The 20,037-nt window shown below is 39.5% G+C and overlaps 1 protein-coding gene across 3 annotated transcripts; it reads left to right on the top strand.

The window, feature by feature from the left end:
* The first annotated feature begins 13,542 nt into the window (after positions 1-13,542).
* On the top strand, positions 13,543-19,261 carry LOC115774780 (cell wall integrity and stress response component 2-like). Of its 3 annotated transcripts, XM_030722192.1 has the most exons (9): positions 13,556-13,622; positions 13,834-13,875; positions 13,977-14,142; positions 15,309-15,485; positions 17,332-17,421; positions 17,506-17,534; positions 17,652-17,696; positions 18,502-18,561; positions 18,702-19,261. In XM_030722192.1, exons 4-9 carry the CDS (start codon positions 15,341-15,343, stop codon positions 18,804-18,806), a joined length of 474 nt encoding a protein of 157 aa, XP_030578052.1. In that variant the 5' UTR covers positions 13,556-13,622; positions 13,834-13,875; positions 13,977-14,142; positions 15,309-15,340; the 3' UTR covers positions 18,807-19,261. The 3 variants fall into 3 exon arrangements, with proteins under 3 accessions (XP_030578049.1, XP_030578050.1, XP_030578052.1); XM_030722189.1 differs by having other exon boundaries at positions 13,543-13,622; positions 13,834-14,142; XM_030722190.1 differs by having other exon boundaries at positions 13,554-13,622; positions 13,837-14,142.
* Positions 19,262-20,037: the final 776 nt, after the last annotated feature.

A 20,037-nucleotide genomic window follows, 5' to 3' on the forward strand; every position in this document is an offset into this window, starting at 1 on the left:
TTCAGATAATACAGTGATATGCAAAAGTTTGGCCACCCCTGATAATTTTCATGATTTTCCTTTATAAATCATTGGTTGTTCGTATCAGCAGTTTCAGTTAAATCTGTCATATAGCAGATGAACACAGTGATATTTGAGAAGTGAAATGAAGTTTATAGGATTTACAGAAAGTATGCAAAAATATTCAAACAAAATTAGGCAGGTGCATAAGTTTGGACACCCCAACAGAAAAATGACATCAATATTTAGTAGATCCTCCTTTTGCAGAAATAACAGCCTCTAAATGCTTCCTATAGCTTCCAATGAGAGTCTGGATTCTGGTTGAAGGTATTTTGGACCATTCTTCTTTCCAGAACATCTCCAGTTCAGTCACGTTTGATGGTTTCCGAGCATGAACAGCCCGCTTTAAATCACACCACAGATGTTCAATGATATTCAGGTCTGGGACTGAGATGGCCGTTCCAGAACGTTGTACTTGTTCCTCTGCATGAATGCCTCAGTAGATTCTGAGCAGTGTTTAGGGTCGTTGTCTTGTTGAAGTATCCAGTCCCGGCGCAACTTCATTTTTCTCACTGATTCTTGAACATTGTTCTCAAGAATCTGCTGATATTGACTGGAATCCATGCGACCCTCAACTTTAACAAGATTCCCAGTACCTGCACTGGCCACACAGCCCCACAGCATGATGGAACCACCACCAAATGTTACTGTGGGTACCAAGTGTTTGTCTTGGAATACTGTGTTCTTTTCCCACCATACATACCGCCCCTTGTTATGTCCAAATAAGTCAGTTTTAGTTTCATGAGTCCACAGCACCTTATTCTAAAATGAAGCTGGCTTGTCCAAATATGCTTTAGCGACTCTGTTTGTGATGTGTGAGCAGAAAAGGCTTCTTCTGCATTACTGTCCCATACAGCCTCTCTTTGTGCAAAGTGCGCTGAATAGTTGAACGATGCACAGTGACACCATCTGCAGCAAGATGATGTTGCAGGTCTTTGGAGCTGCTCTGTGGGTTGACTATGACTGTTCTCACCATCCTTCGCCTCTGCCTATCTGAGATTTTTCTTGGCCTGCAACTTCGGGCCTTAACTAGAACTGTGCCTGTGGTCTTCCATTTCCTCACTATGTTCCTCACAGTGGAAACTGACAGCTGAAATCTCTGAGAGAGCTTTTTGGATCCTTCCTCTAAACCATGATGTTGAACAGTCTTTGTTTTCAGCTCATTTGAGAGTTGTTTTAACCCTTTCTCATAATTGGATTCACCTGTGTATGTAGGTCAAGGGTCAATGAGCTTACAAAACACATTTTTTGTTCCAATAATTAGTGCTAAAGGTATTCAAATCAATAAAATGACAAGGGTGCCCAAACTTATGCACCTGCCTAATTTTGTTTAAATAATTATTGCACACTTTCTATAAATCCTATAAACTTCATTTCACTTCTCACATATCTCTGTGTTTGTCTGCTATATGATATATTTAACTGCTGATCTGAACAACCAATGATTTATAAAGGAAAATCATGGAAATGATCAAGGGTTCCCAAACATTTGCATACCACTGTAAATTGCTCCACTGCCACTGTGTACAGTGTGGCTGCATGTACATTTTGCGTACATGCAGTGCAGTACAATGTTTGAATGGATAGGCAAGAGAATACCAAGATTTCCAGAATTTTTCAAAACCAGGATGTGTTTTTAATACTTCCTATTACATTAAAATACCACAGAACCAGGAGAAATTAAATGTCATGAAAAAATATCAACATTTTCTTTGTACATTTTTGGGGAGGGGGGAGGGGTCTAAAAAAGAGTACTCTTTGTAAACTTTGGAAAATGTTGACAATTGTGAATGACCTCTTAATGTGCTGGAAAATCATGAAAATTTACCTTGAAAGTGCTTAAGAAGCGCTTGAATTTGATGCTGGAAAAGGTGTACGAACCCTGCATAGGCTTTCACTAGGTGTGAATCATGTCAGGGCTCGGTGCTGTCCAGCTCTTCTTATGTGAGTCTCTTTCCTGGATGTCTGCCACTGTGATGGTTACTGGAGCCTTTTCAGGAAGGTTGCTTTGGTCTGCTTGTAGATCCACTAGGCACTGAGCATTGGTGTTCTGTGTTGCATCCTTCTTCCATGTGCTCTTCCAGTATTGCTCTGTCTCTACCCTTGGTGGGGGTAGAGACAGTGAGTGTATACTTTGGATGGTTCAGTGGAGAACATCTGGTTTATTCTCCTGGCTTCTGTCTCTCTGATATACATCTTTAAGCAGTTTGCCAAGGCTGTGAGTCTTTGCTTGGTAGTCTCTAAGGCCTCAGGTATGGACAGCTTGTTGTGCTTCTTAGGCACCCTTCCCTTCTACTCTGCAGCTCTGATAGCTGGCTAAATTCCCTCCATGCTGCTTTGATTTTAGCCTCTTGTCTTCTTTTCCATGGAGGCTACTGGCTGTTCATTTTATAGCCAAGTATCTCAAGGATCAGTGTTGCTGTGGTATAAATCAACTGATATATAAGTATAAGGTAGACCAAGGTTAAAAAGTCCTGTCAAGTGTTTAGTAATCTAAAGGCAATGGGAAAGTACGAGTTCTTTAGTCTACAAGTCCAAGGTTAGAAGTGTGAACAGTTCATTTTGGGGTGGTTAGAGTCCTTGAGGATGGAGGCAGCTATCCTGTGGACTCTGCCATAGTAGATGCCCTGCACACAGTCTTCACCACTCTCTGCAGGTGTTTGCAGTCCATTACATTGATGTTGCCATGTTGTCAAGATGTTAGCAACCATGCACCTGTGGAAGTTGTTGAGGCTCTTGGACAACAAAACTTTCTCAGTCTCCTCACTGATGTAGACTCCCAGGTATCTAAGCTCACACTGTCCACTTCAATCTACCAAATAAACAGTGGTCAGTGGGGTCTCCTCTCCTTCCTCATGTCCACTGTCATCTTCTTCGTCTTGTCCATGTTGAGGGTGAGGTTGTTGTCCTCACACCATGACACCAGACTGGCCACCTCTCTCCTGTAAGCCGCTTTGTCCCCGCCAGTGTTAGATCCTATCACTGCAGGAGTGGACAGGGCTGAGGGTGCATCTCTGTGGAGTCCCTGTGTTTGTAATGATGCTGGGTGAAGTTCTCTTACCATTCCTGACAGACTGGGGCCTGCCAGTCAGAAGGTCTAGGAGGTCACAGAGGGTGGGGTGCAGGCCAAGTGTAGATACTTGATAGGGGGTTAGTGGGGAATGACCGTGTTAAAGGTGTAATTAAAGTCAGCAAAGAGCATCTTGATAAGGAGTCTTTATTCTTCAAGTGAGAGAGACAATCATGTAGTGCAGTAGCGTCTGAGGTAGACCTGTTGGGTTGGTGTCCAGAATACTGCTCTGAATGTGGGCCACCACCACTCTCTCAAAACACTTCATGATGACTGAGGTGAGTGCCACTGGACTCAGAGTACTCAGAGAAAACCAATGCAGACACGGGGAGAACATGTAAACGCCACACAGAGAGGCCCGGGCCGAGGTGGATTCAACCCCAGACCTTCTAGCTGCAACAGTGCTAATCTCCACACCACCAAGCTGTTGTTGTTTGGATTTTCAACAGAAATCCACAATGGCTTCAATGTAACGTGGCGTGAAAAAAAAAACAATAAACACTCCAAATATCTGAAGCAGCAACATCAAATTTCCATGCTGGATAATTTAATCTGTTTGTCTGACATAAATGTTCATTCTCATGAGATGTCCTGTTTAACATAGCATTTTGCTTTTAAACTTAAGTCAACATTTAGATTTAAAAAAGTAGGATTGTGGTTTGTGACTCAGAGGCCAATTTAAAATAAGTTAGCTGTGACATGTCTGTGTTAATCACACCTGATGTATATTTTGGTCACCTGTGGGTAACACCTTCAGAGCTCTGCTGCTGCTGTGACCACATTCCCATCAAAACACCTCCTCAGTTCTCACATGACTGAAATCTCTTTTCTGTTCTTTCACAGCTTTGAAAAACATTCAGATTTCACGTCCTCGACATCAAGAGTGAAGAATCTGTATTCTCACCCGTCTGTGTGTGCTGTCAGTCATCAGCATTAATCCTGCTGTTTAATAAGCATAGAATAAACAGCATGTCATACTCTATATAGACTAGTAAACAGGGTAAAATATTTAAAAAAAGGTTATATTATTGAGTAATGATAACTTTAACATGTGGATCTGTGGCTTCAGTAGAGACTGAGAAGAGACAAAAATCTTCAACAAAACATCCCCAACCTTCACATTCACTCATTCACTGTTATTAAAGTCAATAATATTAGCAGGTCAGTTTGGCTGAAATAGGATAAATGTTCCCATATTAACCATTTTAACTCCACATGTATATAAAAACTGAAGAAGTGAATATGATCTGCCTACATTAAAAAGCACTGCAGTCACAGTGAGGAGGGGACAGGAAGTAGGCGGGACTCCACACTCGTCTTTACGAGTCTCGACTACAGAGACTCTGACAGTGAAGTTTGTGACAAAGAAGAAGAGAAAGAAGCTCGATGGCTGAATTCAGATTATTGCAGATTTGCCTGTTTTTGATGCTTCCATTTACAGGTAAAGAAACATGTTTCAAATCTATCAGAAGCTGCAGTGGTGTTGGTAATGATAGTTCAGGAGGTAACAGTCAGCTGTTTGCTGTTTTTACTTAACATGATGAGTTTAGCATATTCTTCAAACACATTTTTAAATATCAATATAAAGTTATTTGCTACATATCAGATAAAATCTGTATTTGGGTCTAATTTTATGTTTCTCTAATTTTGTCAACAGCAGTAACTCAGCAGTATACCAAATTACGTGTTGAAGTTGGAGGTGAAGCCACTTTGCTTTGTGGAAATGGAAAATATTTTCATGATAGATGTTCCAGTATTACCTTGTTCTTCAGTGATTCAGGAAGGGGAACAGTAACTCTGTTTGAACACGGGCAGATTCACAAAGATGCTGGATCCAAATCACACAGACTGAGTGTTACAGCAGACTGTTCTGTGGTTATAAAGAAGCTCACAGCTGAGGATGAAGGTCGTTACACATGTAGACAGTTCATATCAGGACAAACATTTACAGACTCTGCTGTTGATCTGTCTGTTATTAACAGTGAGTACTTATTAATGTTTTCAGCGTGAACAATTTTCTTAGAGTCCACTTAAATTATGCAATAACTATCTATATTATCTTACCCTATACTATACTCTTTACCCATACCCTATATACAGTATGGAGGGTGTATATGGAATGAAAGATAACAAATTCACGTAAAAAAAAACAAAAAAACCCTTAACCTTTGACCCCTACAGTGAATTAGTCTGATGACTCATTTACGCTGATGGGAGAATTTTCTAATGTGATTAAACTCAAATTGTCCCCTTCAGTTGCAGTTTATCTACAATTCAACATAAAGTTAAAATGATCATCTTCATCCTGTAAAAATATATGAAAGTATAAAAATCTGATGAATTCACCATTACAGATTTACCTGCTCTATTTGTCTCATGTCAGTGATTTAAATATAAAGTAACACATACTGACATATTTCTGTTTTATACAAGTGAGAGTACAACAAAAAAGTTTTAACATAAATTGATAGATTTGTGATTTAAGACTCATTGCTCATTTTGTATTGACTGTAGATGATAAATTTTACATTTTCTCAGTTGTTTGGATTTTGTACCATTTCAGGAGTGGACACAGAAAAAGCAATGACTACACCAACAACTACAATCACATCAACAACAAAAGCAACAACAACAAAATCAACAACAGCAGATGTGCCCAAATCTACAACTACAACAATAGCTGCCTCATCTGTGACAGCTAAATCAGCCACAACATGCAAAACTAAACCAACCACAGAAGGAGAAATCAACACAAACACAGGTACGATGTGAACATCTAAAAATTTATTTTCTCATCACTCTAATTTCTGCCTCCTCTCTCCTCTTTCTTCCATCCTCCTGCCTGTGACCCACAAATTAATCAGCTGACAGCTGTTATTTCCTTACCAATATTTATGATTGAAAAATCACACTCCATACTCTGCGGTACACAAAAAGTTAACATGGAATTCCCCATGAATATGAGCTCTGAGGGTGTGGTCACAGCATAAAGTGAAGTTGATGAACAATTTGTATTTGTAATAACCCAGAGGCTCTCAAAGTGTTCAGGACAAGTACGAGCAGAAAATATGTTTAAGTGACATTTTAAAAACCTAAAATTCACCAAAATTAGATTTCAGGCCTAAACCAAAGAATTAAACAGCTGCAGCGACTCTGCTGTTGGTTAAAGATATATGCTGTTCTGTAATTTCCCACCGTTCTATTGTTACCTGAATGTGTGAGGCTGAGCTAGGCAGGTGCTAGGCTGAGAGTAGAAGGGGGTGGGACAGCTGTGTGTGTGTGTGTGTGTGTGTGTGTGTGAGAGAGAGAGTGTCAGAAAGGTTTCCCGTGGTTGCGGCCCACAGCAACCATTGCGTTAACAATTAAAAGACAACTTTTGCTGGCAATCTCACCATTTTCAAGTCCTGACAGACGCTTCACAGCATTCTAACCATAATTGTAGCTGCCCTTGGTGTCAGTGACAAAATGAAGAGTCTGGAGAGATGCTTAATCTTTATTTCTCTCTCTTCTTTTTTTGCACCTTGAAAACTAAGTTAAAATCAGTAAAGCGAAGGGATTAGTTACACACACTTGTGTACTGTACAAAGTAAACTTGCAAAAACACATTCACAGAAAAACACAATTTCAAATCAAAATACAAACAATTTATTAAAATAGACATTTGACAAACATTACGATTTGGACCCACAAAACCCCGAACAATGAATTCCACATTGTAACACAAGGTAAACACAGCTTGTTGCACCACCAACGGGCTGTTTGTTTAAACCAAGGTGTCATCTGTCAAAATGATCTGCTTCCTTAAAGGCAAACAGTGATAGAATACCCCAAAGCAATAAATGGAAGTAAAAGTCAGGCAAACATAAACTTACTGAGTATGAACTAGTGATGTTACATCTGGTACCAAAGCCCCCAAGCCAAAGGGGGCGTGTCCAAACGAAGCCTCCTGTGTCGAGGCCCGTATCGTTTATCAGAAAATCACGTGACAAAAGCCAATCAAGGCTCCATTTTCTGAAATCACGTGACTGACTTATGTGATTCGAGCTGCTGAAAAAGACGTGGGAAACAGAGGAAGTGATTTGGGTGATCGGAGGTGAGTTTGATCCACTGTTATAGAAGCAGAAGCTGTATCCTCACCTGTACACATCAGCACTTCAGTTTCAGCCCCTGCTTCTTCAGTCCTCTGTAAAATACTGTTTTCTAAGGCTGGGGAAGTTATACTAAAAAGAATGAATCATCTGAGCCCCAACACTGTCAAAATCCTTTTTTAATTCTTCAATCAAATTCAATAAAGCAACCCCACCTCCACCCTATATACCACAAAATCCTGCAATATAGTGAAAACGCCGCGAAACAGATTTAGTAATATTTTTTTTTTAAAGTCTGCGATACAGTGAAGCTGCAATAAGTGAACCGTGATAGAGCCAGGGACCACTGTACTATTAAATTAACTTGAAAAGATCAGATACATGTCAGATTTAGGACCACATATCCAAGTGGCCTGGGTCACATTTTGCTTTTCCCTCCAATTAAGAGGAGTTAGCGAAATGTCAAAAAAGTAATCACAGACCAGACGTAGAGGGGCGGGGCCAGAGCACGGCCTGCAAGCCAGGAGTTTGAGACTATAAAGCTATATATATAAGGCTATAAAGCCTAATTTACTCTTCTCTTGGCATTCACCTTAACTCTACAAATGCACTGCCACCTAATGAATACTCCAAGATAATTCAGCATCAGCTACAATACTCATCCATAATTTACTCTCATCCTAAGCTGCTGTCCCCCAGTTTACAGCTGAATATTTATAAAATCACAGCTAAATTTCAAACAGATAAGTGATGCATTTGTGTTCCTCAGAACAGATTAAAATGGAGGTGCTGCTCTGTATTTACCCATTATCATGGATAATCCTTTTATCTGAGCTCCACTAATGATGGCTTTTTTCACTACTGACAAATGTTCTGCCCTTAAACAAGGGGAATAGTGACAGATAAATGAAGAGGTCGACACGCCGCTCTTGCCTTCACTCGTCTGTATTGAGTGAGGGAAAGGGGCGCGCGGTTTCCCCTACTGAAATCCTAAGGCATTACCAGTGGATCAGTGCACAATCAATTCAGGCAAAACACTTACTCCTCAGCTCTGCGTTTCTACACAGCAACACAGTCAAAACAATAATAAAATGTTGTGAGGTAAACGGAACAAAATTATAAAACTAAACAGAATCAAATTTCTTGTCCTCTACACAAACACACTTAACTCAGGATGAACATGCTCAGAGCTGAATGACTTAACTTTGATCAGCATTTCTGTAAATGGAAACTCAGAGCGACTCATCTCAGAGTTTATCATCAGTCTCAGATTTTGTTGAACGACTGATAATTTAGATAAAGCAGCAGAAACGCAGGCAGGAACAATTACCTACAGATCCATTAGAAAAGGGCTTAAAGTTAAAGGGGGTGCTAAAGTGGGAGATGCATCAGATTTTTGTTAGCATCCTACACAAATGATCACATTTCAATGTAACTGTAAAATGATCAAAGTTTGCCAGTGTTGGAACTACCAGACCTTCTGCACACAGCAGACAAGAATAAACAGTTAAAACTGCAGAGGTCAACCAAGACAAAGGAACAAGATTTTAATGATATGCATACAACATTAATTAAACCTCAGCTCAGTGAGAAGGCACACACGTCAGGTAAAAGTGTAAAAGTACAGCTCATAATATTCCTAATGTGACCTGGCACTCTGAGGTTTGAGCAATAAATTCTCTTAAAGGCACACTGATCAATCAAAACATCTGTGAGTCTCATCTGCATCATGGTGGATTATAATCATATTAAAGTTAGATCATTACTCGAATGAGTCCAGGACATCAGCAGACAGAGGTAAGAGTTTTTCTGACTCAGTGAGCAGAGCTCTCATTTAAGGATGGAGCTCCTCAATCTGCTCCTCCATTGTTCTCTTATTAGTTTGTAGTTTACATAAAATAATAATAATAGCTGAAATTTGGCTCTCTGCCATTATAGATATGATATCAAAAACAACTTCACTGTTTATTCTGATCTTTCACCATATTTGTGGCCATGTGAGTTTGATCAGTGTTTGATAGAGTTAATTTTATTCTCTTTAAGGTCACCGGCTGAGGCTCATCGTGCTCAGTGTGGGTTCTGCAGCTCTCTTAGTAACTGTTTTCTCAGTCAGCATGTGGACGAGAAGAAAAGGTGACACAGTTTGTAAACTACAACTTTTAATAAACTTGAATATTTACAAAGTAAAATTCATCTTTGTCTTTTCAGGTTACAAAACACATCAGAGCAACACTGAGTTTTAAAACAAACCTTTTGATTGGATCAAATTAAAATGAATTTAACAGTACTGTTGATTATTGAGGCCGGAAATGGTCCAAATAATTCTGCTGATATTTTGTGTTGACAGGAGCTCAGTGACACAGATGATGCCGTGGTGATCCATGAACATAACACAGAACCTTCTGCATCTGTTGGAGTCCACAGATCAACTACTCAGTTATTTTTTTTTTTACCTTCAGGCCTTACAAAACATTAAATATCAACATTAAATATGAATGAGGTCAGCTGACTACCTGAATATACTGAATGAGCAGGTTATTCCATCAATGGATTTTTTCTTCCCTGATGGCATGGGTATATTCCAAGATGACAATGCCAGGATTCATCAGGCTTGAATTGTGAAAGAGTGGTTCTGGGAGCATGAGACATCATTTTCACACATGGATTGGCCTCCACAGAGTCCAGACCTCAACCCCATTGAGAATCTTTGGGATGTGTTGGAGAAGGCTTTGCGCAGTGGTCAGAATCTGCCATCATCACTGCAAGATCTTGGAGAAAAATTGATGCAACACTGGATGGAAATAAATCTTGTGACATTGCAGAAGCTTATCAAAACAATGCCACAGTGAATGCATGCTGTAATCAAAGCTAAAGGCGGTCCAATGAAATCTTAGTGTGTGACCGTTTTTTTTGGTTGCGACTCTTTTTTGGCCAGGCAGTGTATTTCAAACTCTTTGGCCACTACCCTCCGCCATTGTTGTGTTTGAGGTTTGATGCGCAATGAATCATGGGATATAGTAGGCCACGAGGTATACACTGGACCCATCCTTCGAATTCGAGAAACAAAGGACGCGTTTGTCGACCGCATTTGGAGGAACCTTTGGATTTGACAGCCTTCGTCGCCTCGCTGTGATGTAATTGACCTATAAATGCGGCCTTTGTAGGATGTGGCCACTGAACTATTGGACACAGCTAATGTGCAGTGTGTGATTGCTTATCAACAGTTTTATGAAGTGCTTGTATGACCCTAGTCTCGATTTCCTGCACATAACGATCCTCAGACTCAGCTCATCACATAACGAGGCCGTCACATGATTTCAGTAAATGGGGCCTCATTTGTATTTTGTCATGTGATATTCTGAAAAACGATCTGGGAAAGGCTTCATCTGGACCCGCCCCTTTCGATCGACACAGGCCTCATGTGCTGAGACAAACAGAAGCTTTATCCCAGGCATGCAGCATTTGGCTGCAAATTGCTGCAGTGCAAGTAGATGTCAATGCCCCATGAAGCCAACAGGACTGTATCATCACCAAACCAGACTCTCCCTGCCCCTAGACTACAACTACAAACTGGTTATGCCATTTTCATTGATATGAATCAAACTAAAGGACAACCCAGGTAGAAATCAGCAATACGAGCCATTCTCTCCCTCTCAAACAGCACATAACAGAGAGAATAATCTATACACCTGAAGCACCGAGTAGTCGAACCTCGGATTCAGGAGGAACAATGCGGTTTTCGTCCTGGTCGTGGAACGCTGGACCAGCTCTTTATCCTCTCAAGGATATTCGAGTGTGCGTGGGAGTTTGCCCAACCAGTCTACATGTGCTTTGTGGACTTGGAGAAGGCATTTGACTGTGTCTCTCGGGTATCCTTTGGGAGGTCCTGCGGGACTATGGGGTGTCTGGCCCGTTGATGTGGGCCATTCATTCTCTGTAAAACCGCAGTGAGAGCTTGGTCCGTATAGCCGGTAATAAGTCGGATTCGTTTCCTGTGGGTGTTGGACTTCGTCAGGGCTGCCCTTTGTCACCGATTCTGTTCATAATTTTTATGGACAGAGTTTCTAGGCGTAGCCAGGTGGCGGAAGGCTTCTTCCTCGGTGGCCTCAGAGTCTCATCTCTGCTCTTTGCAGATGATGCGGTTCTGTTGGCTTCATCAGGGGGTGGCCTCCAGCTCGCAGTGGAACGGTTCGCAGCCGGGTGTGAAGCAGCCGCCATGAGAATCAGCACCTCTAAGTCTGAGGCCATGGTCCTCAGCCGGAAAAGGGTGGAGTGCCCTCTCCGACTCAAGAAGGCAACAAGGAAACAAGGCCTGTACTTGACATTTAACACACACGCACACACACACACACACACATCCATGAGCATACACACACCGACACACACACTGTCACGTCGGTGTGTGGCAGGAGCAGGAAGTACCCCAAAATGCTGGACTCAGAAGCAATGAAAATGAACTTAATGTATTTTTATTGAAATGATGATCATAAACAAATAAACTGGGCTGAGGCCAGAACTAAAAGTACGGGACACAAGGGACAGAGAACACACACAACAGATACATAGACGACAACACGACAAAGAACAGAAGAAAACTGGGGGCTTGAATACACAATAGGTAAACAAGGTAAGAGGAAACAGCAGGGCACAGCAGGTGAAGAAAATGAAACTAATAACAGAGGAAGCAAAACTAAACACAAAGCATGAGGAACACAAGACTGTCAAAATAAAACAGGAAGTAAACAGGAAGGTACACGTAGACTTGATACAGGGAAACACAAGGGACTAGAAACAACTGAGGAATACAAAAGAAAATTAATAAACATAATCAGAGAAATAAGTAAAACAGAAGCAAGAAAACACAAAACACTGGGCCACCAGCCCAGGACCATGATGCACACACACACACACACACACACACACACACACACACACACACACACACACACACAGAGCAAGGTTGTGTGCTAGCTACTAGTCCTGCCCCCCCCCCCCCCCCCCCCCCCCCCCCCCCCCCCCTCCCCCCAAAGTAAAAAAAAAAAAGATGATTTGTTTCCCAAACAGATGTTTCTCAGGAAACTCAAAATAGCTCAGTTCGGACTGACACCAGTATGTTTATCACACCTGATGATTATCTCATGATTTGTGGTTGAAACCTTCAAAGATCTGCTGCTGCTGCTGTGACCACAGTCACCAAAGCTCTAACTCTTTCTCAGTTCTCAGTTCTCAGAAAAGCCAACATATCTCACACCCCTAAAAAAGTGTCTGTGCTCGCTGACAGGTATCAAACATGTAACTAACAATGAAATAAAAGATTCTGATTAATGCAATCTTTAATAGCTGAAACATGCTTTTTGTAATGCTGTCTTATAATCAGAATATTGGCTTCATTATATATATAATATTGACTAGAGTGAAAATCTGACCCACATTGCCTAAGTGTGAATGTGGTTGTGTGTTTGGTGGTGGTCGGAGGGGCCGTAGGCGCAAATTGGCAGCCACGCCTCTGTCAGACTGCCCCAGGGCAGCTGTGGCTACATTAGTAGCTTACCACCACCAGGTATGATTGAGGTGTGAATGAATAGTGCATGAAATTGTAAAGCGTCTTTGAGTGTCTAGAAAAGCGATATATAAGACTAATGCATTATTATTATTTATTATTATTTGTGTGACTTCGATTTAGGCGATTTCTACTGTATATATAAAACTGAAGTAAGGCAAAGTCTTGAAATTAATTTCTGGGGAAATATAAATATGTTTAAGGCAATTTTTGCACCCAAGTTCTAACGTGTTTTATCTTCATAAACAAGCTTGGGGATTTTCAACAAAATCCATGTCATTCGGTAGCAACACACAATGGTTTCAATGGCTTGAAAAACTTACCAAACACATTTGAAGTGGTAACTTTAAATAAACCTGATGTCTGAAGTGAACTAAATGTGCATTCTCAGCATTTTGGTTTTGAAATTAACATTATATTTCCAAGAAGTGGGATTGTGACTTCGTGACTTACAGGCAGTTTAAAATAAGTTAGATGTGACATCGTTGTGTTCACACCTGATGTTTATTCTGGTCATTTGTGGGTCACACTTCAAGACTGCTGCTGTGACCACATTGCCATTAAAACACCTCCTACTCAGTTCTCAGACAAATTAATTTGAATACACACAACAAGACATCGTGGAATGAGGAGTGACTTAGAAGTTCAACTCCCACCTGTTCTCCACCATCACAGTGAGGAGGAGACAGGAAGTAGGCGGGACTCTACACTTGTCTTTATGAGTCTTGACTACAGAGACTCTGACAGTGAAGTTGTTACAACAGGAGACAAAGAAGAGAAAGAATCACGATGGCTGAATTCAGATTATTTAAAATTTGCCTGTTTTTGATGCTTCCATTTACAGGTAAAGTAATACATATTTGAAATAGATCATAACCTGTACTGGTATTAGTAATGATAGTTCAGGAGGTAATAGTCAGCTGTTTGCTATTTTTACTTAACATGATGAGTTTAGCATATTCTTCAAACTTGTACATTTTTAATCACTACATATCAGATAAGATCAGTATTTGGGTCTAATTTTAAAACTCTTGTTTCTCTATTTTTGTCAACAGCAGTAACTCAACAGTATACTCAATTAGCAGCTGAAGTTGGAGGTGAAGTCACTTTGCTTTGTGAAAATGGATGTTCCAGTATTACCTGGCTCTTCGGTGATTCAAGAAGGGGAACAACAGTAACTCTGTTTGAATATCAGCAGATTAACAAAGAAGTTGGATCCAAATCAGACAGGCTGAGTGTTACAGGAAACTGTTCTCTGGTTATAAAGAAGGTCACAGCTGAGGATGAAGGTCGTTACACCTGCAGACAGTTCAGATCAGGAGAAAACTTTACAGACTCTGGGGTTCATCTGTCTGTTATTAACAGTGAGTACTTACATCATAATGTTTTTGTTGACATTTGTTAATGTAGGCTGTTATATAATGAAATAATTACAACATAATTTATGATTTTAAATGTAAAAACCACTGAAATATTATATTGCTGAGTGAGCGGGCGGGCAGGCAGATAGAAGAAATGGTTGTGGCTTGTCAATATGCTCATAAAGTAGAAATGTAACTTTTCTTTTTTTTTTCATATTAATAAGAACTGAGAAACAGATGGCTGATACAATGAGGGGCAACAAATTGTTACTCCTCTCGAGTTCAATCAAGGCTCGGTGTGGTTTTTAGGTTTCAGCAGACATTTATTGAGGCCCACGTCTTTATACGCCTTATCAATGCCCCAAAAAACACTGTCAGAACTAAGAAAGGAAACACAAACCTAAGATGACTGGGGGTGGGGTGGGGACTTTGGGAACCGCTATATCAGAGCACACTCAAACTTGTATTTCCTCTTTCTCTCTCTCTCTCTCTCTCTCTCCGTCTTTTTTTTTTTTTTAGATTAGATAAAACTTTATCAATCCCTTAGGAAGATTCCATCAGGGAAATTGAAGTTCTAGCATCACCTCTGACTGATAAAGATTGGCACACAAAAACAGGAGAAGTCACAATAAAGATTTTAATCTATCTTTCATCTCTGGTATCCCTTATCGCGCATGTATACATGTGGTTATTTATTTATTCATTTTTATTATTAAAATAAAATAAAAAATAACAAGAGGAACCTACTAAAAGTTTATAGAGCTCATCTTGGAAAAGCAAATATGTTTGTGCATTCAGATCATGATTACTATTGTAAAAGATGTAAGACAGACATGTTAATTAAAAAAAAGGATACACCCAAATAATATAATAACTATAATAACATTATCTTGTCTTATGTTGACACCTGGATGTGTCAACTTGTTTTTATCCTATAAAAATATATCAAAGTATAAAAATGTGATGGTTTCATCAGTCTGGATTTATCCTATTTGAGGGATTTAATTTTGAAGTAATACATACTCAAATATTACTGTTTTCTACAATTGAGAATATAATGAAAAGTTTTGATGTCCGTTGATAGATTTGGGAATTTACAACCTTCTGATATTTGTAGATGACAAATGTGATGCGTTTCCTCAGTTGTGTAACATTTTGTAACATTTCAGGAGAGAACACAACAACAACAACATCAGCAGACATGCCTAATTCTAAGAGCGCTACACCAACCACAACTGCAACAAAATCATCCACAACAAGAACAGATACTTCATCAGCGAAAACTAAATCATCCATGACAAGCAAAACAAAATCAGCCACTGAAGGAGCAAACAGCACAAGCACAGGTACGGTGTGAACATCTAAAAACAAAGACGTTTCTCATTAATCTGTGCCTCCTCTCTCCTCTTACGTCCATCCTCCTGCCTGAGACCAAGAAATTAGTTTCAATACTCTCACTCCTCTCAATCCAGCAAAAAGCATCAGGTGGACAGAGCAGAGAGGAAGCTTGACAAAGGAGCCAAATGAATTGGCATATAGAATAGAATAGAATAGAATAGAATGCCTTTACATGTCATTATACAGTCACTGGATAACAAACCAAGGCAGGACAAGGACTCTTACCAATCAAATATTATGCCAGCTAACTGTGGGCTCCTGTGTTCTTCAAAAACACAACAACAAAAACACTTTGGCGTGTTAGGAAGGCACCAACTTTGGAACTATATGACTCAGCTATGAGTCTTGTCAGTGGGCTTCATTAGCTATATTTTTAATCAAACATTGAAGCACTTATCTGTAATGTCGTCTGTAGATCATATCGATATGCATTTAGCACAAGCTGGTTATTTTTGTGTTATTTAGCCAAGTCTTTATAGTCTCTGGTGCCAACCAGTACCTCCATTTTAACACACTGATCAACTCCAAGCAGCACTCCCTCACACAGTCCCTCCACAAAAAGCAGCTCCCCTTCACCACAGCAGGTAGCTCCATCTGTTTGATTTGGCAGGTTTTGACACCAAAAGCCCTTCCTGACACAACCCCAAAAGTATTTGTGTCTCCTCCCCAAACTGAACCAGGGAGCTTTTGCTTGTTACGCAAATGTATAAACCACAATACTATGGAGCCACTTAAGTCAAGTATATTGATTATGTACATTAATTTACGGCTACCCTCCAGCAGTCCAAGAGTCTGAGCTGATGGAATATAATCACTATGCTGAGATTACACTGAGTGGGCAGCTCAGCAGGAACATTTGATAGGTAAACTGGTAAACTTGCTTGTTATCTTGCTATCTGAAGACAGTATTAACACATAAACAACAACTTGTTCTATTGTTTTTCTGTTTTGTTTCCCTCCTTTTTAATGGCAGCGCCTCCAGAAGGGGGCAGTATGGCCACAGTTCACCTATCTACCCATGTCTATTTGTCTGTCTTCTTGGATGGGTGTTCTGTTAACTGTAATTTCCCCATTGTGGGATCAATAAAATATCATTCACTCACTCATTCATTCAAACTATTATATGAACCTGAGTAACATCCATTCTTAATCCAGAGGCTTTAATATGATGTGGGCCCACCCTCTGCAGCTATAACAGCTTCAACTCTTCTGGGAAGTCTTTCCACAGGTTTAGGAGTCTTTTTGGGAATTTCTGACCATTCATCCAGAAGCACATCTGTGAGGTCAGACACTGATGTTGGAGAGAAGGCCTGGCTCACAGTCTCCGCTCTAATCCATCCCAAAGGTGTTCTATCAGGCTGAGGTCAGGACTCTGTGCAGGCCAGTCAAGTTCTTCCACACCAAACTGGCTCATCCATGTCTTTATGGAACTGCTTTGTGCACTGGTGTGCAGTCATGTTGGAGCAGGAAGGGGCCATCCCCAAACTGTTCCCACAGAGTTGGAGCATCAAATTGTCCCAAATGTCTTGGTATGCTGAAGCATTAAGAGTTCCTTTCACTGGAACTGAGGGGCTGAGCCCAACTCCTGAAAAACACCCCCACACCATAACCCCCCCTCCACCAAACTTTACACAATGCAGTCAGACAGGTACCGTTCCCCTGGCAACCACCAAACCCAGACTCCTCCATCAGATGGTATATTTATCATCTACCATGTTGAGAACTGGTTCATTAAATATATTATGTATATTAATTAATAACTGTTTTATTAATGCTTTAATTCTAATTTTGCAGTTCTAACCAAAACCACGCTGATTAGTTTAGCTGTTGGTTTTGCAGTACTCTTCATAATCATGGCCGTCATTGGATGGAGGAGAGTTAAACGTGAGACCACATTTATACTTTATTTTGTTTTTTAAGCTGAACTTTAATTGTTGGACCTAAATTTGACCTCTTTTGTCGTTTTAGGGAACAAAACACAAACGAGTGATGAAATTGTAAGTTTTGAAACCGACTGGTCAAATGTTTGTATGCAGTGATGACTTAAATAATATGAATTTATTTTAGACATCAGTGCTTTAAATGAAAACCCTCAAAAGCTTCTGTTTGTTCAGGAACTGAACTCAGACTACTGCACTATACCAGACATTCAGGACAGGGTGAGCTCTCACTCTCTCACACACACACACACACACACACACACACAATAGAAAATACTAGAAAGGCTCAAGTCAGTCTTAAACTACATGATACTAACATACTTTAAAAGAATGACATAAATCTTAATAATTCAGGAGTAAAAAAACATGTATCACTTTTTTTTTTATAGTGTATTGGAGTAGAATTACAAAATAGAATGAAAAATAAGGGGTTCATAAATAAAATTGGTTTGGCTTGGCTTATGCACCAGGGTTTATTTGTTTGTGTGTCTGTGTGTGTGACCCTACTGCAGATTAGCTCGAAACTAAGGTGCAATGAACAAATAATGCATATCACACAAATCTGATAGGAGTGAAAATAAAAGTACTATAGTGTTTTGTCACACAAAAAACTCACCACAGTACTTACTGACCATCCATATTAAGAAGTATTTGGAGCTGCTACTGTTTAATGTTCTCTCTCTCTCTCTCTATATATATATATATATATATATATATATATATATATATATATTTATATGCTCTATAACAGTTTGTAACAATATGAGTGTGATATGAGGGCAGCATTCTTTATGGTTGTTTAAGGTGACTGTTAGCTCATTTATTCTGCCAAAACAATCAAATAAAATAAAATGTATATCTGTATTTATATCTTTCTCTGATCATTAGTTTTGAGATCTAAATGTTTGAAAAAATAATCTAGAATTGTTTCTGTATCTGGAAATGAGGAAAGTTGCAGGTTCATCACAAGAGTTTTGATGTTAAATGTTTTTACACACCACCTCTGACTCTCTTCATTGTGTAGGCTCATCCTGCAGCTGGTGTTTCCTACGCCTCCATCAACAAGACCAACAACAAAACCCGGGTAAACACTTTGGTCCACAACAAATACCACATTTTTAATAACTTGTTGTGGATATTTGTGATCTCCTTTGATTGAAACATGATGTGCTGTTTTCTGTATTTCTCTGTGTTTTTGTTGTGTTACCTTCCTTATTCTTACAGGTTCATAATAAATACCATAAAGGTGATCTATGGGCCCGCATTTCCACCAAATCTGCCAGAGACCTCAGTGAAGACAACATCTATGTTAACATGAGACCCAAATAAGAAGCCAATAATCTTTTTTTTTTTTTTAAACTGAAATGCACTTCAGTCATGAATCATAAGGAAAACTGAAGTTAATCCAACTGATACATATCATCATGATATGTTTTATTTATTGATTTGTGACTGAATATTTCACACTGAGAAAATAACCTTTAAAGTGTGAAACCGAAGAAAAATACATATTATGGGTAAACATTTGAACTAACTGTAATACATAGCATTCCTAAACTGCTTTTCTATAGTAACTTCATATATATATAATTTTTTATAATCTAAAAGAAAAATATAAAATGTAGCACTGTGTGTATTTTGAATGTTTTCTGTCCATTAATCCAAAAGAAGAATATTTGCTTTATTGTCTTGACTGTCAAACCTTCAAATGCAGAACTGAAAAAAATGAGTGTAATAATTTGTAAAACCATAAATACTGCATGTTTCAAGACTGGATCAGATGTGCTGTATGAACTTCAGACTAATTGCAGCTTTTGAAATTCATCCACTTGCATGGTTTCAAACCCTTTAAATCTTTTAAAGTATTTTTGATTTAATACACTTTTTGAACTTGATAGCAGCAACACATCTTAAAAAGACACGGTTATATGTATGACTGTGAAGTATCCCCTCTTATTTTAATATCAATTAAGGTTTCTTCCTGTTAAAAGGGAGTTTTTCCTTCCTACTGTCGCCAAGTGCAGCTCATAGGAGGTCGTTTTGACTGTTGGGTTTTTCCTGTATTATTGTAGGGTGTTTACCCACAATACAAGGCGCCTTGAGGCAACTGTTTGTTGTGATTTGGCGCTATATAAATAAAATTGAATTTAATCCATAAATGACTATGAACTAAGAAGACAAGTTACTGGATTTTTGAGAGGTATGTTGTCCCATTCTTCTTCAATATAGGATTATAGGCACACAAGAGTACTGGATTATCTTTGTTGCTTCTTGTGGTCCCAAATGTTTTCAATTGGTGAAAGGTCTGGACTGCAGGCTGGCCAGTTCAGGACCTGAGTTTTTCAAATGTTTCAAAGTTTCCAGTCATGGTGTCTGAAAAAATATTCCAATTGGTGAAAGGCTTGATTGCAGGTGGGCCAGTTCAACACCCACACTCTTCTACCATGGCTGATAGTCAGGGTTCTAAATTAACTGTTTTGATCACCAGCCAATGTGGCTGGTAACTCTCTAAAGTTACCGGCCAATCAGAATTTCCACTAGCCAAATTTTATCTGGTAAA

This window comes from Archocentrus centrarchus, chromosome 24 (genome assembly GCF_007364275.1).
Source record: "Archocentrus centrarchus isolate MPI-CPG fArcCen1 chromosome 24, fArcCen1, whole genome shotgun sequence".
In the NCBI taxonomy this organism is placed as follows: domain Eukaryota; kingdom Metazoa; phylum Chordata; class Actinopteri; order Cichliformes; family Cichlidae; genus Archocentrus; species Archocentrus centrarchus.